The sequence below is a fragment of the Nerophis ophidion genome, linkage group LG15 (assembly GCF_033978795.1).
Source record: "Nerophis ophidion isolate RoL-2023_Sa linkage group LG15, RoL_Noph_v1.0, whole genome shotgun sequence".
Lineage (NCBI taxonomy): Eukaryota > Metazoa > Chordata > Actinopteri > Syngnathiformes > Syngnathidae > Nerophis > Nerophis ophidion.
The window spans coordinates 21,135,723-21,158,938 of record NC_084625.1 but is presented as its reverse complement, the minus strand read 5'-3'; the positions used below and the strand labels follow the sequence as shown (position 1 = coordinate 21,158,938).

The 23,216-nt window shown below is 41.2% G+C and overlaps 1 protein-coding gene across 6 annotated transcripts in view; it reads left to right on the top strand.

The window, feature by feature from the left end:
• The window catches only part of smarcd3b (SWI/SNF related, matrix associated, actin dependent regulator of chromatin, subfamily d, member 3b), a 67,873-nt gene that overhangs the window by 37,882 nt on the left and 6,775 nt on the right, over positions 1 to 23,216 (top strand). For 3 of the 6 annotated variants that reach the window (XM_061921743.1, XM_061921742.1, XM_061921745.1), the window contains exons 3-10: positions 13,710 to 13,799; positions 14,535 to 14,577; positions 17,322 to 17,444; positions 17,541 to 17,663; positions 17,910 to 18,005; positions 20,050 to 20,151; positions 20,232 to 20,393; positions 22,785 to 22,882. In XM_061921743.1, the coding sequence (XP_061777727.1) occupies positions 13,710 to 13,799; positions 14,535 to 14,577; positions 17,322 to 17,444; positions 17,541 to 17,663; positions 17,910 to 18,005; positions 20,050 to 20,151; positions 20,232 to 20,393; positions 22,785 to 22,882 (837 nt within the window). Of the gene's footprint in view, positions 1 to 13,709; positions 13,800 to 14,534; positions 14,578 to 17,321; positions 17,445 to 17,537; positions 17,664 to 17,909; positions 18,006 to 20,049; positions 20,152 to 20,231; positions 20,394 to 22,784; positions 22,883 to 23,216 lie in introns of all 6 variants that reach the window. The other 3 variants (XM_061921744.1, XM_061921747.1, XM_061921746.1) reach the window with 3 other exon arrangements.

The following is a 23,216-nucleotide window of genomic DNA, read 5'->3' as shown; positions in this document are numbered from 1 at the left end:
GGTGGGTTTTGCAAATATTGATATCATCGATACCAAGTCAGTATATGTTTCAGATTGATACTTGTGTGGCGAGATTGATTTTTTTTATTTTCTGCGTATTTTAACAAATATCTGTGTGTGTTTTTGCTATTTTTGAACAAATATATACATAGACATTTGTGAACACAGACAGAAAGTAACTGAACAAAAATACCATCTCATCACATTCCCACTCTCATACTGCCCTCGTATCGCTGATATCAATATTTGTATCGCCCACCTCTACTTTTACGTCGTAGCTCTACACAGTCAACAGTTTCAACCGTCCTTCAACTTTACACAGTTTTAACTGTCACACAAGTGTAAAAAGAAGTGAACCACCACATAACAGTACAAAATTCCAGTCCTACTTTTCACTTTGATGACGAAGACCTGACTTGATTTGCGTTGTCGGGGAGCTTAGCACGTCTCATTTTAAACATTCTTATCTGTAACGCAAGTGTAAGAAGAAGTTAACAACCACATAAAAAAAACAGTAAAAGATGTTATGACAAAGGGCACGAGGTGATTTGTGTTGTTGGTGAGCCTCTCACGTCTCATTTTTTTACACAAGTGTAAAAAGAAGTTAAGCGCCTTCTTAAAAACAGTAACACATGTAATGATTTTTGGTGCATATGAGCCTTGTTTTTTAACATTCCCATCTGTTGTGCGGGTCTATGACTGCAATGATTGTTCAAACCCCGGCCGAGTCACACCAAAGACTATAAAAATGGGACCCATTACCTCACTCTGCATCAAGGGTTGGAATCGGGGGTTAAATCACCAAAAATGATTCAGAGGCGCGGCCACCACTGTTGCTCACTGCTCCCCTCACCTCCCAGGGGGTGAGGGTGATGGGTCGAATGCAGAGGTTAATCTCACCACACCTAGTGTGCGTGTGGCAATCATTGGTACTTTAACTTTAAATTAATTATTCAGTTAATTTGATTAGAAAAAAAGATTTGATTTATATTAATGTGCCTCGATTAATCGTTTAATGAGTAATGTGCGCGGTGGTGCACAGTGGTGAGGTTTACATTTTAAAATTGCCTTAATGCACACAGGTTAAAAGTGCAATGTTGATGTTAATAATGCACTTTGGGGGGGGGCCAAAGGAAGGAATTTGTGGTTTATTTCTATTGTTTTCCCTAAAATACGCATTGAGACTACAGGGTCTGGACGATATATATCGATTTTATTGATATATTCTCCTTGTGCTTCGGCATACGTTTTGCCCCTAATGAGCTTCTGTAGCCTGCACCATCCCCTTATCTCCTTAGCGGCACTTGCAAAACATGTGCAAAACACAAGTGACTGCACGCTGCAAAGTTTGTTTAAATAAAGAGCACAGCGCAACAAACTTGTTACTGCATCTGAAACCAAAGCCTTCAGTCGAGTGCGGGAAATAGAACTGTTTAGGAGAACAAGACTGCAACAACAAACAAACTACGGGCAAAAAAAATCATCTTACTGTGGGGGAATCAGTTACACCAGGTATGTGTGATGAGAAATAAGCACAGTGCACAGAACGAGCACTAAAGCAGTCCCTGTGCACATCGCCAAGATGTGTGCATGAAAAAGCCTGCCTTTATGCACTTACTGAAACAAATTATAATCCTCAATTTGCTTACGATGTATAATACTACATTTTTATTTACTGAAAGTTTTTATTCAAGACAGAAGTCTTAATTTTGCATTTTATTATTGTCAATGTTAGAGATTGTTATTTATTTGCATGCAATGTACAATGCTAAATGTTTGTTGACAGAAGTATTTTACTCAGGCCAGAAGTATTCCTTACCATAGGACGCTCTTAAGTTAGTTGTATGAAAATGATTCCTTAAAAAGTCAAATTTGTACCTGGTCTGAAAAGAATATTATTCAAATTAGAATTTTGCTAAAAGTAATATACAGCGTATGCAATGTCATTTCAACATTTTAGTTTTTGAACAAATAAACAAAAAACTTGTTTTTAAGTAGCTTTTTTAAATATATTTCTTTTAAAGTACGAGGGGAAACTAATTTTTTTGTGAAAAAATTGGACATTTTATTTTTAAGCCATATCGCCAAGGCCTCCTACAAGGTTTCTCCAAAATTGCGAGCATACTTGTGGTGGAGGGAGCGTGGTCAACATGACATCATCATATAATTTGCATAATACATGCTAATGCAGTGGTTCTCAACCTTTTTTCAGTGATGTACCCCCTGGGAACATGTTTTTAATTCAAGTACCCCCTAATCAGAGCAAATCATTTTTGGTTGAAAAAAAAGAGATAAAGAAGTAAAATATAGCACTATGTCATCAGTTTTTGATTTATTAAAGTGTATAACAGTGCAAAATATTGCTAATTTATAGTGGTCTTTCTTTAACTATTAGAAAAAAAGATATAAAAATAACTAAAAGCTTGTTGAATAATAAACAAGTGATTCAATTATAAATGAAAATTTCTACACATAGAAGCAATCATCAACTTAAAGTGCCCTCTTTGGGGATTGTAATAGAGATCCATCTGGATTCATCAACTTCATTCTAAACATTTCTTCACAAAAAAATAAATTTTTAACATCAATATTTATGGATCATGTCCACAAAAAATCTAGCTGTCAACACTGAATATTGCATTGTTGTATTTCTTTTTCACAGTTTATGAACTTACATTCACATTTTGTTGAAGTATTATTCAATAAATATATTTATAAAGGATTTCTGAATTGTTGCTATTTTTTAGAATATTTTTTAAAAATCTCACATACCCCTTGGCATACCTTCAAGGACCCCCAGGGGTCTGCGTACCCCCATTTGAGAACCACTGTGCTAATGTATATGTTCTTTAAAATGGCTAAAAATGTGTACATACATTTAAAAACAAATCTCTTATTAATTAGTACTCTTACACTGTATATTTTCCAATATTGTTTGCTCTGTTTTTCAATTGTTGCTGATTATTATTCAATGTACTTTCGTGAACTCCTCTCTGAGCTGCTACCTTACCGTGGTAGAGGAGTTTGCGTGTCCCAATGATCCTAGGAGCTATGTTGTCTGGGGGTTTTCATGCCCCCTGGTAGGGTCTCCCAAGACAAACAGGTCCTAGGTGAGTGATCAGACAAAGAGCAGCTCAAAGACTTCTATGGAATTACAACGAAATGAACCCAGATTTCCCTCGCCCGGACGTGGGTCACCGGGGCCCCGCTCTGGAGCCAGGCCCGGAGGTGGGGCACGATGGCGAGCGCCTGGTGGTCGGGCCTGTTCCCATGGGGCCCGGCCGGGCACAGCCCGAAGAGGCAACGTGGGTCATCCCTCCAATGGGCTCACCACTCATAGGAGGGGCCATAGAGGTCGGGTGCATTGTGAGCTGGGCGGCAGCCGAAGGCAGGGCACTTGGCGGTCCGATCCTCGGCTACAGAAGCTAGCTCTTGGGACGTGGAACGTCACCTCACTGGGGGGGAAGGAGCCTGAGCTAGTGCGCGAGGTAGAGAAGTTCCGGCTGGATATAGTCGGACTCACCTCGACGCACAGCAAGGGCTCTGGAACCAGTTCTCTCGAGAGGGACTGGACCCTCTTCCACTCTGGCGTTGCCGGCAGTGAGAGGCGACGGGCTGGGGTGGCAATTCTGGTTTCCCCCCGGCTCAAAGCCTGTACGTTTGAGTTCAACCCAGTGGACGAGAGGGTAGCTTCCCTTCGCCTTCGGGTGGGGGGACGGGTCCTGACTGTTGTTTGTGCTTACGCACCAAACAGCAGTTCAGAATACCCACCCTTTTTGGGTACACTCGAGGGAGTACTGGAAAGTGCTCCTCCGGGTGATTCCCTTGTTCTGCTGGGAGACTTCAACGCTCATGTTGGCAACGACAGTGAAACCTGGAGAGGCGTGATTGGGAAGAATGGTCGCCCGGATCTAAACCCGAGTGGTGTTTTGTTATTGGACTTTTGTGCTCGTCACAGTTTGTCGATAACAAACACCATGTTCAAACATAAGGGTGTCCATATGTGCACTTGGCACCAGGACACCCTAGGCCGCAGTTCCATGATCGACTTTGTAGTTGTGTCATCGGATTTGCGGCCTTATGTTTTGGACACTCGGGTGAAGAGAGGGGCGGAGCTTTCTACCGATCACCACCTGGTGGTGAGTTGGCTGCGATGGTGGGGGAGGATGCCGGACAGACCTGGCAGGCCCAAGCGCATTGTGAGGGTCTGCTGGGAACGTCTGGCAGAGTCTCCTGTCAGAGAGAGTTTCAATTCACACCTCCGGGAGAACTTTGAACATGTCACGAGGGAGGTGCGGGACATTGAGTCCGAGTGGACCATGTTCCGAACCTCTATTGTCGAGGCGGCTGATTGGAGCTGTGGCCGCAAGGTTGTTGGTGCCTGTCGTGGCGGTAATCCCAGAACCCGTTGGTGGACACCAGCAGTGAGGGATGCCGTCAAGCTGAAGAAGGAGTCCTATCGGGTTCTTTTGGCTCATAGGACTCCGGAGGCAGTGGACGGGTACCGACGGGCCAAGCGGTGTGCAGCTTTAGCGGTCGCGGAGGCAAAAACTCGGACATGGGAAGAGTTCGGGGAAGCCATGGAAAACGACTTCCGGACGGCTTCGAAGCGATTCTGGACCACCATACGGCGCCTCAGGAAGGGGAAGCAGTGCACTATCAACACCGTGTATGGTGCGGATGGTGTTCTGCTGACTTCGACTGCGGATGTTGTGGATCGGTGGAGGGAATACTTCGAAGACCTCCTCAATCCCACCAACACGTCTTTCTTTGAGGAAGCGGTGCCTGGGGAATCTGTAGTGGACTCTCCTATTTCTGGGGCTGAGGTCGCTGAGGTAGTTAAAAAGCTCCTCAGCGGCAAGGCCCCGGGGGTGGATGAGACCCGCCCGGAGTTCCTTAAGGCTCTGGATGCTGTGGGGCTGTCTTGGTTGACAAGACTCTGCAGCATCGCGTGGACATCGGGGGCGGTACCTCTGGATTGGCAGACCGGGGTGGTGGTCCCTCTCTTTAAGAAGGGGGACCGGAGGGTGTGTTCCAACTATCGTGGGATCACACTCCTCAGCCTTCCCGGTAAGGTTTATTCAGGTGTACTGGAGAGGAGGCTTCGCCGGATAGTCGAACCTCGGATTCAGGAGGAACAGTGTGGTTTTCGTCCTGGTCGTGGAACTGTGGACCAGCTCTATACTCTCGGCAGGGTTCTTGAGGGTGCATGGGAGTTTGCCCAACCAGTCTACATGTGCTTTGTGGACTTGGAGAAGGCATTCGACCGTGTCCCTCGGGAAGTCCTGTGGGGAGTGCTCAGAGAGTATGGGGTATCGGAATGTCTTATTGTGGCAGTCCGCTCCCTGTATGATCAGTGTCAGAGCTTGGTCCGCATTGCTGGCAGTAAGTCGGACACGTTTCCAGTGAAGGTTGGACTCCGCCAAGGCTGTCCTTTGTCACCGATTCTGTTCATAACTTTTATGGACAGAATTTCTAGGCGCAGTCAAGGCGTTGAGGGGTTCCGGTTTGGTGGCCACGGGATTAGGTCTCTGCTTTTTGCAGATGATGTAGTCCTGATGGCTTCATCTGGCCGGGATCTTCAGCTCTCACTGGATCGGTTCGCAGCCGAGTGTGAAGCGACCGGAATGAGAATCAGCACCTCCAAGTCCGAGTCCATGGTTCTCGCCCGGAAAAGGGTGGAGTGCCATCTCCGGGTTGGGGAGGAGACCCTGCCCCAAGTGGAGGAGTTCAAGTACCTAGGAGTCTTGTTCACGAGTGGGGGAAGAGTGGATCGTGAGATCGACAGGCGGATCGGTGCGGCGTCTTCAGTAATGCGGACGTTGTATCGATCCGTTGTGGTGAAGAAGGAGCTGAGCCGGAAGGCAAAGCTCTCAATTTACCGGTCGATCTACGTTCCCATCCTCACCTATGGTCATGAGCTTTGGGTCATGACCGAAAGGATAAGATCACGGGTACAAGCGGCCGAAATGAGTTTCCTCCGCCGGGTGGTGGGGCTCTCCCTTAGAGATAGGGTGAGAAGCTCTGCCGTCCGGGAGGAGCTCAACGTAAAGCCGCTGCTCCTCCACATCGAGAGGAGCCAGATGAGGTGGTTCGGGCATCTGGTCAGGATGCCACCCGAACGCCTCCCTAGGGATGTGTTTAGGGCACGTCCAGCTGGTAGGAGGCCACGGGGAAGACCCAGGACACGTTGGAAAGACTATGTCTCCCGGCTGGCCTGGGAACGCCTCGGGATCCCCCGGGAAGAGCTAGACGAAGTGGCTGGAGATAGGGAAGTCTGGGCTTCCCTGCTTAGGCTGCTGCCCCCGCGACCCGACCTCGGATAAGCGGAAGATGATGGATGGATGGATGGATGGATGGTACTTTCGTGAACATTTTTCAAGTTTCTAGAGACTTCTCCAATACGCTTAGTGACTTTTCTTTTTTTTTTAAATGACTAGCAACAAATCTAGCATATTTTTGTGGTGTTCTTGGAGACTGTGCTCATGTTTGGGGACTCTTTACTTCTGTTGCTCCGTGTCCACGACACACAGCCAGAGCTGCAGCGAGCCTGACATCTTATGTGCTTTGCGCTGCTGCTTCAACTGCATTTTCTCTCTGTGAAAGCTGACACTGTCCTCTTAATAGGCTATGTATTTCCATTAATTCATTATATTAATAAAATATGTTTTCATGTAAAAAAAAAAAACCTTCATTTTTAAGACGTAACAGCTTTTGTTTTGCAAGGGTGGGCCGCCACGACCAATTTAATGTAGGGGAAACCATTTTTTTTTTCCCAGAAAATGTGTTAGTTATGGTTTTTGTCTCTCCGGTGGACAGACCGAGGAAGGGGGTGGGTGGGTGTAAGTATCGGTGTAACTTGACCTGTCGCCATCACGTCTCCACCTCGTCACTGCCACCAAATAGCCATGAGGCAATAGACTACAGACTGTGGTGAAGTAGGCCGGCTTCGTTACATGAAGAAGCCTAAAATCTTTGGTTGTGTTTTTCGCTCCATTTGCTGAATGGCGATATACGATATATAGCTCTATTTTTTCCATAAAGTAAAAACAAAACAGTCCTAGTTACCTGAGATACTAAGGATGTCATTATTATGCCACATGCTGACATATGTTCAACTCATCATGCTTATAACAGCATTTGGGAAGCCTGTAGTTGATTTTTATTATTGTAAATGTTATATTTTTATCAACGTGATAGCAGGGACCCTGCCTTTCAAAACTAGGTTGCTACATTACCAATGATTAATGTAACTATAGCTGAAAAAAATAGTAAAATAGCAATAGGAGATACTATTCGTCTCTGAATACCATGGAGTTCATGTAGGCTTTATGATGCAGTTGCATTATTATATCAACTATCAGAGACAGCTTCAGAAAACTCTTCATTTAACATAATGTTGTTTTTTTGCTGCTTCAACACAGCTTAATCAACACAGAAAAATGTAACGTGAAATAACAGACAGACAGAGCTTTGCTGTCCGTAACACACACACGCACGCACGCACACACACAAACCGCAAAATGAGCTAACGTTACGCTAAAAGCTAATTAGCCTTGACCTCAAGGACTTCGAGCGAGCTGAGCTGCCGTTTATGTTTCTAGAACGTCAATGGGCTCATAGGGATGTTACTTGTAGCTGACTGGGAGGTGTTTATTATAATTTGGGGAGAGTCCGCTGCCTGATTCTTACCTGCTAAACACCTATCTGCTAATCATGACGCTGGAGCACTGACTCCATGCGCTCTGAATACCCACTGCTGATTGGCTTTTACTGCTCTGAATACACACTGCTGATTGGCTGTTACCGCTCTGAATACGCACTGCTGATTGGCTGTCGCTGCTCTGCGTGTATCCAATCAAATGGTTCTGTGGGCGGGACAATGATGGGCGTGCAGAGATGTACTGACGGAGGCAGAACGAAGCGGAGCAGCTTGTTAAGACTTTAGGTTAGGCGGCGGCTCCTTGTTGTTAAGGCGGCCGCCTTAGCAACAAAGCGCTGCGGGAAACCCAGGACTATAACATGTTTTGTCCGATTACTCGATTAAAAGGGATGTTTGCAACTTGCTCACAGTTACATTTTTCAAAGCAAAATTATAACAAAAAAGAACACCATTGGCTAGCTTATGTTACCATTAGTTGTTAAAACTGTCTATGTTTTTCACAGTCACAAAGTTTATGTAACAATATATTTTACCGGCCCGAAAAAAATGGTTGGTGTTTACAGCGGTCACTCACTCTGTCTTGTTAACACATATGCGCAGAGATCGGTGCACACAGACACGACTATTCCAAAAGAAGCAACGTCATGTTGCAGTCATCTTCTTGTTATGATAGAATATACATTCAAAGACACCTAACGCTAGATATCCAAATTGTTATTATTAGCTAACAACACCCAAAGCTAATGCGAGCGCATGTGTTACGTACATATGTAGTTACATCGTTGCGTTTTAGAAGCCGGAAGAAGGAGTGATATAAAGCTTAAAATACGTTAAAATGTTGCAATTAGCCACTTTAATCGAACAAACAAATCAATAGATTATTTTATTACAAAATTAATCGATAGCTACAGGCCTGCACAGGAGTAAAAAAGTTAAGCACTGCATAAAAACCACAGAATGCTTCATCTTAACTTTAATGAGAGAGGAATAAGATGATTTGCAGATAAACCTCACACTTGTTTAACACTCTTTAATTGTCACTTATGTGGGAAAATAGGCTAACCACTTAATTATTAACAGTAAAACAGTGATTTCTGTTGCAGGTGAATTACATTTGTTTGCATTCCTAACTGTCACACAAGTGTTAAAAACAACAAAACACTGAATAACATTACATGTCCTGTCGAACAATGTGAGGCGTGTTGGTGTTTGGAGGTGTCGCTGTGTGTTTATTACCATCACATCCATCAATGACGTCCCATTAGTCACCTCAGTACATCAGGGAAGTTTTCCTGGTCCTTACCGAGCATCTTGGTCAGCTATTAAAGCGCGGAGTAGGACAGGTGGGAACATCAGCATTCTGAGCAGGGGTCTGCATGGTGATCAGTGTGGCAGGTGTGCTCATTAAAAAGTAGGATCAATATGCAGTGGACCTCTGTTTCCTTCATCTGCATCGCCATTGATCCTCTTACAATTAGGCAGGATTGTCAAAGAAGTGTTGTTCAATGTCGGGTCCTGGAGCTCCCCAGAGAGGGTCTGATCGATGCTTGAGGAGGGGTCACCCACCTGGAGTGCCTTTGTTACTCCGAGCGCTGACTTTGTGAGGTTTTGCGCGTCCTCTGGCAAACAAGTTGATGCCCGCCTAGCCGCACTACTGCATGGCAGTTTGGACCTGACACAGCTGCCAGCTGAGCACCGCCACCTGTGCTTCCAGTGTCATTGAGATATGAAGCAAGTTAGAGCTAAAAATATCCTGTCTCTCTTTCCTCATTTTAATCAGGCAAAACACTACATTGTGTGATTTGAACTATACTAAAGTTCTGCTTTGGGATGAACTGCACCCCCAATGGCCACTTTTATGACGGGGCCCTTCATTAAAGGTGAACTGCACTTTTTTGGAATTATGCATATCATTTACAATCCTTATGTAAGACAAGCACACATACAGTAGGTCTTTCTTTTTTTGTGCATTCTGACTCATAAATAAATGTTAGCAAAAGTCAGCTAACAATGGAGCTAATGGGATTCCCTCTATTCTGCCGATAAAGCGCTCCAAAAACATTTAAAAGCCTCCACCATTGGTTTATATAAACACTGAAAGTATATAATGTAGTTCATTTCACAGATGCATCACAACGTTCCCTATTTATTTCAACATCTACAACAGACATGGCAGACATCATGAGAACTAACAAAGACTACTTTGGAACAATGATGCTCCGGAACCTGATATTTTTGAGCCTGAACATAGGGAGAATGATCAACAAGTTTAAGAAGCTGTGTAGTAAAAAGATCATGTAGCAATATTGCTAAGTGCTAAACAAGATATAAAAGGTATGAACATAAAAAAGCAATCCTCTCTCACTGGGATGCCAACTGATGGGATGTTCATATCTTCCCAATCAGATGAAGAATTAATGATAATCCTCGCGCAGGTAAAAAAAAAAAAAAAAAAATGGTGCTGCTAATGTGCATCTTTTGGTGTCTTTCTCGCCATCTCCAATTTAAGTTGAATGTCTATCTTTATCAACTGCTACGTTTATGGCCACAACCTTCAAGTGAGAGGTATGATTTATAATCTAGAATTAACTCAGCTCACTGGCTCATTATGTCAATATAACAGCATGAACTAGTTAGCTCTTTGATCACGGCGTCCCTAATGTTTGCGCTTATTATAACAATATCGCTAATATTCAGGTCACGAGATTTAAATGGAGTATTGTTGCGAGTTTCAGATGTTATTTAGATCAGTGGTCCCCAACCACCGGGCCGCAGAAGAATTTTGTATTATTTTTTTTTATTTTATTAAATCAACATAAAAAAACACAAGATATGCTTACAATTAGTGCACCAACCCAAAAAAAACTCCCTTTTTCATGACAAAAAAAAAACCGAATCCCCCAAACCCCCACCGCCGGGCCACGGGACAAATTATCAGGCGTTGATCGGTCCGGAGCTACAAAAAGGTTGGGGACCACTGATTTAGATGGCTTTATGGGCGGAATAGACACAATGATGTCATAAATCCCATTGTTAGCTGATTTTGCTAGTGTTTATTTACCAGTTAGAATATATATGTGTTCTTGTATTACATAAGTATTTTGAATGACAGGTAAAATTCCCCCGAAAAAGTACAGTTCCCCTTTAAGTACGCAAGCTAATGAATTCCAATACAGTTCTGCCTTTACAATTTTTGTGATGTTAACAGAGATGGGATTTAACTTTGAATTTACAACTTCAATTGTGTTCAAGTACACTTAATTTCACTGTAAGCTCTTTTTGAAATATATTTATTAAAAAAACTTTAAAATTGTAAAAATGGGTTATACTTTTTTAGCGCTTTTCTACCTTTTTTTCAAGGAACTCAAAGCGCTTTGACACTATTTCCACATTCACACATTCACACACACATTCACACACACATTCACACACTGGTGGCGGGAGCTGCCATGCAAGGCCCTAACCAGGACCCTTTAGGAGCAAGGGAGAAGTGTCTTGCTCAAGGACACAACGGATGTGACTAGGATGGTAGAAGGTGGGGATTTAACCAGGAACCTCAGGTTGCTGGCACAGCCACTCTCCCAACTGTGCCATGCCGTCCTCTCCTCCCTTTATAGTGCATTCATTCTAATGGCTATGGAAAATTATTGCTGAAAAAGATTTGTTTTTGCAACAATAGTTTTCATATTGTTTACTATTTACAATATACAGTATATCTGGATACTTTTCTTAAATGTATATATATATAATCTTATTTTTTAACAACTGCAAAAATTATAAACATCTTTAAGTGCAGTCAAGAAGGAACATATCCATTATACAGTAAAGTGGATATACCCTTTGGCCCCAATTTGTTTGCCAATATGTGACCTGTATCAGATTTTTCATGTAAATGTGAACAGTGCATTTGAAAATGTTTCACATCTGACCCAGGCTTCTTTCGTACGTGGATATAAATCAGAGGCCAACTGCAGTCTGAACGCTCAGTTCGCATTCATCTGACCAAAACTTCAACAAAAAGCGATGAGTCATAATTATTGGCCAAAACAGATGGAAATAATAAAATAAATAATTGACAAATGAGCAGAAAACAGGCAAAAATAATGTTTTAGGGACTCACGTCAATGTTCCACGTCTCCTGTCTCCGACTGTTTGTCCACATGCTCTCAAGAGACAAAATGCTTTCCCTTTTTCTTCCCTTTCTTCCATGCACAATAATTTGGTTCAGAAAATGTTGACTTTAATTGCGAAAAATCCTTGAATTTACTACAAAGCTCCACGACTGAGACCTACTAAAATTTAACCGTGTTTACTTCTGTAATGTGGGTCGGATTGCATTCACATTAGAAATCGCATTTATTAAAAATGTAAACGACATAAGATGGGATTTGACCAAAATAATCATTAATTGGACATTCTTCACTCCAGCGTGAATGTTGTTACAGGTGGTGGATAGCCAGACATTGGACCTCAAAGCACAGACGGCAATGTAAAAAATACAACACAGATATTTGATCAATAAAAAAAAACGTACTATAGAGAGTGGAAAAAGTGCAACAAAAACACAGATGACAGGAGGGCAGAAGGACTCCTGTCATGACCACAACTTTAAGCTCAAGCTGCAGCCACTTAACCACATGCCCACAGGGGAGACAACAACAGAAGTGAAGCTGAAACGACAATACGTAACACGGAAATCACATATAAAAGAATACTGCTGAAGATAAATTAAAGTTAGGGTTAGGTTTGGGATAGGGATAGGATTGTATATAATCAACCGAAAAATATATACAACAACCTAAATATTAACAACTAGTGGTGCATTGCATTAGCCATCTTGGATCGCATTACAAATTAAGTGTCCACTCGCGCGTTGCCAGCGCCACTGTGGGCATGTCTTTAAGACATCGCTCACTTCCCTTGTCGTCACCCCTGTGGGCGCAACTTACAGTAGGCGCGACCTAGAGTTGTTCTGTGGCCGCAGCAAGACCCTTCTCCTTAAATATGGCACTGACTGCCAACCAGTTGCAGGTGTGCTGCTTTGGCTCTGTCCAGGAACACTAGACAAGGACAACTGAAACAAAAAAGAACGTCAGCAGCTTAAGCAGCAGACTGCAGACATGACAAATATCACCTTTTTCTTTTGCTTTTCCTTTTTTTCTTTTTCTTCTTTTTCTTTTTCGTCGAATATTTTTCTTATTATATATTTGTTCATCTTTTCTTTTTTTCTATTTTCATTTTTGAAAAATTATTCATCTTCGACAACATTTGTTATTGATTTAATAGTGAAATATTGATTTACTTAAATGAAAGTAATATTTTTGTACATATATTTAAAAAAAGATTAATAGTTCATTTTTTACAAAATATTTACAGATATATTATAATGTGTTGATGATATACAAATAATACCTGAATCAATCAACTGTAATACATATATCACGCCATGTTTATTTTATAAAAATAATTGTCACAATGTGATGTTTTTTATAGACAAAATGAATGCTGCTCGTGAGGTTTTCAACTTAAGCTGCTTTGGCAAGGGAGAAATGACCGCCCCTTTATGTCCGAGAGGCGGTCAGACTTTTAGCATGAATATAACATTGAGGATCATTTACTCATTGCTTTGGCACACTTTCTTTGTTTTTGTTCTTTACCTTTTCCTTTTTTATTCAGGTTTTGTCCTTGAAGTTGCACCGCCAAAGGAGGATGCCTCCGGTTGCCTAGCAACACAGCCAGCCACCATTGCTTCTGAAATAGAGCTGTTTTTTAACTGGCTGTAGTCATTCTTTTAGTTATGGTCTAAGTTACACAAAACATCATCTATGTTGTCTTCTTGTGCGTCTGTGTGTGTATTATCAGCGTGTTGTCTGCCTGTGTATTTATTTGTTTATGGTGGGTGAGGGAGTGCTCATTTTGGTTCACAAAGTAGTGTTTTTGCTAACACACACACACACACACACACACACACACACACACAGGTACACTCGGAGTTACCCCCACTTCCCCATGTGTCCTCTAATGGGTCAACCTCACCGATCCTCAGGAAGCCGCTTGGATTCCCTGGAGCCAGTGAGATGCCGACAAGGCCTATGGACTTACGAGATCCCCAATCAGATCCCACGCTCGGATCAAAGTAGGACTTTTGTTCCGCTGCATGATACGTTTTCTTTTTAACAACCCTCCTTCCGTACCTGAATGGCGCCTATAGCTGACACTGCTAGTGGTGCATGCTTTGGACTGGAGCATGGCATGATGGGAAAGGATTTCAATTTTTGTGTTTCTTCTCCCTCCTTGGACACGCCCTCCTTAGGCAACCAAAGCCACACCCCTGTAACAAGCCCCGCCCTCACCTCCAAACCCCTTGCAGCCATCTTGTGCACTATTTGGCATGCTGACGGTCAAGCCGCGATACACACAATCAATTACCGAACGCTTAAATTGAAGAATGTTTGTTTGCTCTGCTACTGGCAGCGTGCGGGTTCTTCCTTTTGCAAGCTGAAGTTGCAAAGGAACATGTTTTATTGCGGTTCTTTTCGGAAGCAACTTGCATGAATTGAGTTGAACAATAAAAAGAGAAAACTGTTAACAAAATCCCTCAAACACAGCAGTCGTGTGTGTGTGTGTGTGTGTGTGTGTGTGTGTGTGTGTGTGTGTGTGTGTGTGTGTGTGTGTGTGTGTGTGTGTGTGTGTAACCCTTTTTGCTGTGAAAGACTCTCCAGGTGGACTGCTGCATTTCAGAGAGCACACACACACACACAGCTGGGACGCTGGATATGGCCCAGCATTTTAGCAGATGGCCCTAGTGCTACGCTATCAGTCACCATAGTAACATGCTCCCTTTTTCCCCTCTTTCTCTCCGTCTCTCCAGTGCTAAGAGGAGGAAAATGGCAGACAAGATTCTTCCGCAAAGGGTGAGGCTGCATTTTTTGTATTTTTTGTGTCTGTTCATCCTTGTGTGTGCAGAGGAGAGAGATGCCGGCAGGTTTTGATGTCAGGAGCAGTACGGAGGAGGCTATCTCATAATTGTTGGGGGGGTGGGTGGTTCTGGGGGTGGAAAGGGCGGCGATTTCGTCCCTCCTAAAAAGACAAGACGCCAGACCGGCAGAAAGGCAGCTCAGATCAGGGGAAAAAAGCGAAATGTTTTCCGTCCTCCTCCGCTTGCTCTGGAGATAGAGAAATGAGGGGAACAATGAAGGCAGCCATTTAGAAAGAGGAGGGAGAACCAGGAGTGTGTGTGTGTTTGATCACACATCTTTTTGATGATAAAAAAACAATCCCTTTCATTTACTTGTTCAGAACAGTTATGTGTAGTAAGAGCACCAGCAAATACAGTGTGTGTGTGTGTGTGTGTGTGTGTGTGTGTGTGTGTGCGTGCGTGCGTGCGTGCGTGCGTGCGTGCGTGCGTGCGTGCGTTAATTAAATAAAACAAACAACCTGACTGTAATGAAGTCTGGTTAAATGTCGAAAGAAGTGCGAACTCCATGTTTGTCTTTCATGTACATGTATCCAGATCTGCACCAAAATTATGAACCTATTAGTTACTGTAGCATGTTGATTTCGACCTCAACCATCTTATATGGAAATGGCCTTAGTTAGTGTTGCCTGAATGGCAGTCAAAAAAACGCACAAACAGTTCAGTAGACCTTCGTCAGAGCCAATAAATCTGTTATAATCCGTTGCCCAGATCATGTTTTGTTCTGTCAGTTTGACTACCTCAGTTGGATTTTTAGCACCCCAGTTTGTGTTTTAGTTACCATAACTGCAGATTAGTTTTGCCTGCCTCTGATTAGTGTTCGGGACGCTCGCCTGCTCCTGTGCACTACTCAGAGAGCTGCTCATTCCTGTTTTTCACGACAATCATTCTGGCTTCCTTGTTTGCACTACGCAACAGTGACAATGTCTTCTATTTGCTTCCATGCAACCCGTTACGTTGAGTATTTTCTGCGATCTTTGATTCCTGTTCCTGTGCTAAGTTTCGCCATAGCTCCCACGTTATCGGCACGCTTTTCAGTCTTTTTTTATTTTTCCATGATTTCATGGACAATAAATCAATGTTTCACCTGCACTTTGCCTCCGGAGTTCCTGCTGCATATTGGGAGAACGAACCGCGCACTTAAATGCAATCCCTAATATTGACCCTCACCAAATTGTACATCTTACTTTCCATATAGGTACTTTTTAGCGTTTTTACACATTTTTTTGTTTACTTTTTATTTTTCACTGTTTATCTCTCCTCAGTTGGTTCCCCTTTTCTTTGTTATTTCGAAATAGTTTATTAACTATTAACTAGGTAATTTGTATTTATTGTTTTCTGTAAAAAATTGTGATTAATGCAAATACAAAATATGTCCTTAAAAACCTTTTGTAAAAAAATTAGCACTTTACGGTGGCAGAGGGGTTAGTGCGTCTGCCTCACAATACGAAGCTCCTGCAGTTCTGGGTTCAAATCCAGGCTCGGGATCTTTCTGTGTGGAGTTTGCATGTTCTCCCCGTGAATGCGTGGGTTCCCTCCGGGTACTCCGGCTTCCTCCCACTTCCAAAGACATGCACCTGGGGATAGGTTGATTGGCAACACTAAATTGGCCCTAGTGTGTGAATGTGAGTGTGAATGTTGTCTGTCTATCTGTGTTGGCCCTGCGATGAGGTGGCGACTTGTCCAGGGTGTATCCTGCCTTCCGCCCGATTGTAGCTGAGATAGGCGCCAACGCCCCCCGTGACCCCGAAAGGGAATAAGCGGTAGAAAATGGATGGATGGATTAGCAAACAACACAGTTAACTGTAGTAATTTTTTACTTTTTTAATTAGTTACAATTTACTCAATATAAATGTGGTATATCACAACAAAAACTGTTTTTGTCCACATCAAAAAAGATTAATACAACATAAAAAGATGAATGTAACATAAAAAAAGATGAATGTAACAAAAAAGATGACTGTAACATTATTAAAAAAGATTAATATAAAGTCAAAGAAATATATATATATATATAACATAAAAGAGATTAATATAACATGAAAAAAGATTAATGCAACGTCAAAACAGATGAATGTTACATCAAAATAGATGAATGTAACATAAAAAAATGATGAATATAACGTCAAAGAAATATATTTAATATATATATATATATACGTGTGTGTATATATATATATGTATAAAAAAGATGAATGAAACATCAAAAAAGGTAATTATAACATATAAAAGATTAATATAACATGAAAAAAGATTAATCTAACATAAAAAGATAAATATAACATGAAAAAAGATGAACAGTATAACATGATAAAAGATGAATATAACATAAAAAAGTGTCATGATGTGCATTTTTGTGGCAGTGTTGGCTTACCTTCCCTGCCTCTCCCTCTGCAAACAAATGGCTGCAAATGCTTTGATTGTTTGAATGCTTTTTTCCACCAATCAGAAGGTGGCCTCATTTTTAATTGCCCATATTTTTTTGCGGCTATTTTCTTGCACCGAAAGCGCGCACCAAAGAGCAATAAACAATACAATGACAAAATCATTGGGAATATTGTGTATCATAAATCTGTATTTTCACCGTGTAAACATGTGTATGCATCTTGAGGTTGAAACATTGTCATGGTTGTTATGGACTAAAAAAAATGTTATGCTTCTTCTGGTTGTCTTTCATTCCAGATCCGCGAGCTGGTTCCCGAGTCCCAGGCCTATATGGACCTGCTGGCCTTTGAGCGCAAACTGGACCAGACCATCATGCGTAAACGTGTGGACATCCAGGAGGCGCTGAAGAGACCCATGAAGGTAAGACTATAAGACTTGCTCATTAACCGCAGTGGAAACGTGGAACTCTTTGTGTTTTAAAATCATTCTCTGTGTCCCGCGCGCCTGTGTCAGCAGCAGAAGCGCAAACTGAGGCTGTACATTTCCAACACCTTCAACCCAGCGCGGCCAGACGCAGACGACTCTGATGGCAGCATCGCCTCGTGGGAGCTGAGAGTGGAGGGCAAGTTGCTGGATGACGTGAGTAATCAAAGATTCTCCACCACAAGTATTCATGTGGAGGAAGTGGTCCAACGGTTCTCTGTGGGCACTATTTTTGTAGGTAGTAAATAATAAGAGAGAAAAGGATTCATGAGGCTAAATCTGTTCTTACTATTAATGCAAGGGACCAGGCAGCAGAGTTAGGGACCGTGTGCAAACTGTCACATAAGAAAAATGTCCTAAAAATATCAATGGATGCAACCAAAGTATTTGCTTGTGTTTCAGCCAGGAAAACAGAAGAAGAAGTTCTCCTCGTTTTTTAAGAGCCTGGTGATCGAGTTGGACAAAGACCTGTACGGTCCTGACAACCACCTGGTGGAGGTCAGTTTCTTCTTGTCTTATAAAGGAAAAGGGACTGCAAAACTTCAGACTTTTTATTTGACAGCACTGCGAGATTGCTTATTGAAAACCACCGTTCTAAAACATATCGAGGGGAAAAAGTGGCTTGTTCTCAAGGTTGACAATTTTATGAGTTGCCAGGAGCGACGCTCAATCACATTAAAACTCTCTCCGCCATGTAATCCTTTAGGCAGACCGGCTGCAGAAAAATATTTAAGGGGGCCATCAAATCTTTTTTGGGGAGAGGCCTGCAAAAAATGGATTCCGGCCCCAGTAGCGCGCATACTTGTTAAAGCTCCACTGCTGGCCTTTCTCTATCCACAAATGATCAATACATGAGGATATGTTTTAAGATTATTTAGGCCTTTATCGTGTCCGAAAAATTAAAGAGTTGGCCATTTCCATGGTATTATTTGTAAAGGACTGTCAGAACTGATATGCTAAAACCTCTTTCTTCTTTAGAAGCTACATGCAAAATTAACTGTTATTTGTTCAATCACATAATAAATATTAATAAAGTGTTTGGATGTATTTATTAAATCAATTCATTCTTGTTTGTCAAAAAGTGATTCAAAGTAATATTTTAATATTGACACATCTGATTTGTGCATAAATTACTAAACTACACTTAGGAGGTGTACGAATGACGTGTCAATATCAAAATATTATTTTGGATCACTCATTTGGGGTTGATTTCAGCTTTTTAACGGGTACTTCACCACGTAAACAGTGCAGTACTGTAAGTACTTTATTATCATATATGTAACTCTTTTATGGATATAAAACACGTAAACGCTGCAATAGGTAATTTATTATCAAATATGTAACTCTCTTGAATGAATACATCCAAACACTTGATTAATATTTTTTCATATGCATGAACAAAGATCAGTTATTATTGTTTGTAGCGTCTAAACAAGGAGGTTTTAGCAGGTTAACATCAGATAAATAACAGTCCTTAACAATCCCATTATTACCATAAAAATGGCCAACTCGGTCATTTTTCGGACATAATACAGGCTTAAATAATTTCAAACACATATCCACAACAATAAGTGTTTGTCCTACAGGTAGTTAATAATCGCCCGTGGACAGAAGAAGCCCGAAATTGGTATGTTTCTCATACTAAGTTAATTTAACAAAATTAAATTAATTAATTTCAATGATTGCAATATTAGTGTTATTGTTAAAGTTATGGTGTATTATTAATCTAATTCTCAGAAATACATTGAACAAAATGATGTTTCTTATACCAAGTTAATTTACTGCAAGAACGACTAGTGCAAGGACAAGGCAACGGTGAAAGAACATACATAAATAGTAAAAAAATATATTATTTTAAATGAATACATTAGGACAAATAAATGAATATAATTTGAATATTTTTTGTATTTCCTTATATAGTTTTTTACTATATTGTTTTTATACAAATTGTATTAATTTATTTTATAATACTGAAAAGAATCTTTAAAATAATTTCTGCTAATTATAATATAATAATAACACATTACATAAAAACAATTTGAATAGTTTTTCAATGTTTTGTGGTTTGGGGTGCATTATATTATTATTGTATTTTATTTAGTCAAAGTTATATTGATTTTTTTTTCAGTAGTTTTTTAAGATCTCACACTCAAATAATGATAATACAATTTATGAATGAATTAAACTATCCTAAATAATCATAATCATGTAATAATTATATGTCAATGTTAAAGTAATTAGTTTAAAATATAGATTTATTTTTATTAACTTTTTTGCTGTTTTGGTTGACTGAGTTATACAATAACAATTTACCTGATCAATTTGTACAAATTGTTTACATTCCTTTATGAAGGGACATTTTTTGTAAATATTGCCTCAAAATGCTCAAATTCAGGCACATCCTCTGTCTTACTTGACTTCCACACTCATCTGATTGACTATTTATTAAATAAATATTTGCTGTGAGAGACATAGGCAGGCTGCTTGAAATGCCTCCAAGAACCAGAAGGGGGAGACAAACCAATTGTGTGTGTTTTGACAGTGGCACCGCACAGCCACCACCCAGGAAACAGACGGCTTCCAGGTGAAGAGGCCAGGAGATGTGAGCGTGCGTTGTACATTGCTGCTGATGCTGGACTACCAGGTGAGGACACCACCTGTTGTCGTGTCATTAACTGCACCCACTCTTTATATACATTTTCTTCAACACAAATTATTCCTCAGCCCCCTCAGTTCAAACTGGACCCTCGACTGGCACGCCTGCTGGGCATCCACACTCAGACGCGCTCATGCATCATCCAGGCACTGTGGCAGTATGTGAAGACCAACAAGCTGCAAGACTCCCACGACAAAGAGTACATCAACTGTGACAAGTACTTCCAGCAGGTACACACTCGTACTTCCATACATTCATGGTAATCTTTTACTTTTTACATGCATATACTCACATATATATAACGTTGTTCCCCTAGGGCAGGGGTAGGCATTACGTCGATCGCGAGCTACCGGTCGATCGCGAAAGGTGTGTCAGAATATTGCAAGCCAGGCATTAAAAAAAAATAGACATAAAAATGAGCAATCATCAATCTTCACCGAGACTTCACTTTCGTCAGTTGTTTGACATTCTCAGCCCCAGAGGATCTTGTGAGATGACGCTGGCTGCTGCGAGCTCATTATTAAGAAAAAAAATCACTGACAGGACGGAGAGAAACCCTTTTTATTTCAAAGGACTCTTTGGCCGTACCTGCTGTCAAAACTCTAAAGACCGACTGCACAGTTCCTGTCTTCACCATAAAAGACCTGCTTCATCCTGCCTGTGCTAACAAAATAAGAGTCTCAGAAAGCTAGCGTGCACAAGCTAGACAGCTACGGAGTTTTAAGCCAATGTATTTCTCCCCCGGACCTCAGCGACTGCTCCCTCTCCTCGCTCGTCCACACACTCACTGACGTCACTCACCTGCTGCCAGACATTAAAGGCCCACACACACATATGCTACTCTCGTAACAAAGTGTTTAAAAACGAGTATGCAAGTTGGACAAATGAGATGCCAAATCCAACCACTTTCATGTGGTATTGGACAGAAAGGAGGACTTTTTTCTCCTTCATTTGAAAATGCGGACATTATCAGCACCACTGTCTGATTGATTGATTGATTGATTGATTAATTGATTGATTGATTGATTGATTGATTGAAACTTTTGTTAGTAGATTGCACAGTTCAGTACATATTCTGTACAATTGACCACTAAATGGTAACACCCGAATAAGTTTTTCAACTTGTTTAAGTCGGGGTCCACGTTAATCAATTCATTCCAATCAATGCAAGTCATCAGAATCAGGTAATACACCAACTTATATTCTTGTCTTCATGAAAGAAAGGAATCTTTATGTGTTAAACGTGCTTGTATTATCATTAAACACCATTAACTTGTTAGCAAAAATGTATCTTTCATAAATAAATAAATATAAATTATAAATATGAATCCCCGCGACCCCGAAAGGGAATAAGCGGTAGAAAATGGATGGATGGATATAAATATGAATGAGGTAAATCTCCTCGACTTGTTAAATTGAAAAGTAGCTCACCTGCAGAAAAAGTGTGTGCACCCCTGCTCTATGGGTAAGTGGGTAAAACACGACACACTTACAAAGCTTAACCTATTTTACTATAACAATCTACAAGGTTAATACAGTTCGGTTCTCTTTCTTTTTTTTTGGTAATTCATTACATATATACAGTATGTATATATATATATATAGACATATATATATTTATATATATATATATCTATATATATATATATCTATATATATATAGACATATATATAGATATATATATATATAGTTGCATTTGAAACACTTGTATTGTTGATAATAAAGGTAAGTGTTATTATTGATTATCAACAATGCTATTTTTACTGGTATTTGTATTGCTCCATTTGTAGTGTAATAATGTTCATTGTCATTTTTGTGTTATTAATATTTACTTCACTAACTGCTTCTTTACTATCACTTTTACCATCATATTTTAACATCTGTTAAAATATGATGGTAAAAGTTGTTGTTGTCTCTCTTTCTTTTCCCCCCTCACGTCCCCACAATTTCCCCCTCTGTCCATCCATCCATCCATCCATTTCTACCGCTTGTTCCCTTTTGGGGTCGCGGGGGGCGCTGGCGCCTATTTCAGCTACAATCGGGCGGAAGGCGGGGTACACCCTGGACAAGTCACCACCTCATCGCAGGGCCAACACAGATAGACAGACAACATTCACACTCACATTCACACACTAGGGCCAATTTAGTGTTGCCAATCAACCTATCCCCAGGTGCATGGAAGTGGGAGGAAGCCGGAGTACCCGGAGGGAACCCACGCATTCACGGGGAGAACATGCAAACTCCACACAGAAAGATCCCGAGCCTGGATTTGAACCCAGGACTGCAGGACCTTCGTATTGTGAGGCAGACGCACTAACCCCCTCTGCCACAGTGAAGCCCTCCCCCTCTGTCTTCCTTTTTTTTCTCTTTCTATCCCCTCCTGCTCCGGTTCGGCTGTGCCAACTGTTAATATAAATCCATTAAATAAAGTCAGATACAAATAAAGAAATAACAGAATCATCCCAAACTTATCTTTTGTAAGGTAAATTTGTGGATCGACATCAACAATATGATTTGCCTGAGTAGCTTGACAGGAGAAAAAAAAAAGTACTTCCATACATTTGTGGTAATCTATTACTTTTTACCACCTCTATAAGATGCCTCTTTTCACCCCCTGCAGATCTTTGATTGTCCTCGACTGAAGTTCTCAGAGATCCCCCAGCGCCTCACCAACCTACTGCTGCCCCCTGACCCTATCGTCATCAACCATGTCATCAGGTATGAACTTGCATCATTACAAACTTCACAGCCCTTTTAACTTCGCTTTTTAAAGGGGAACATTATCACCAGACCTATGTAAGCGTCAATATATACCTTGATGTTGCAGAAAAAAGACCATTTATTTTTTTAACCAATTTCTGAACTCTAAATGGGTGAATTTTGGCGAATTAAACGCCTTTCTGTTTATCGCGCTGGAGGCGATGACGTCAGAATGTGACGTCGCCGAGGTAACACACCCGCCATTTTCATTTTCAACACATTACAAATACCGGGTCTCAGCTCTGTTATTTTCCGTTTTTTGACTATTTTTGGAACCTTGGAGACATCATGC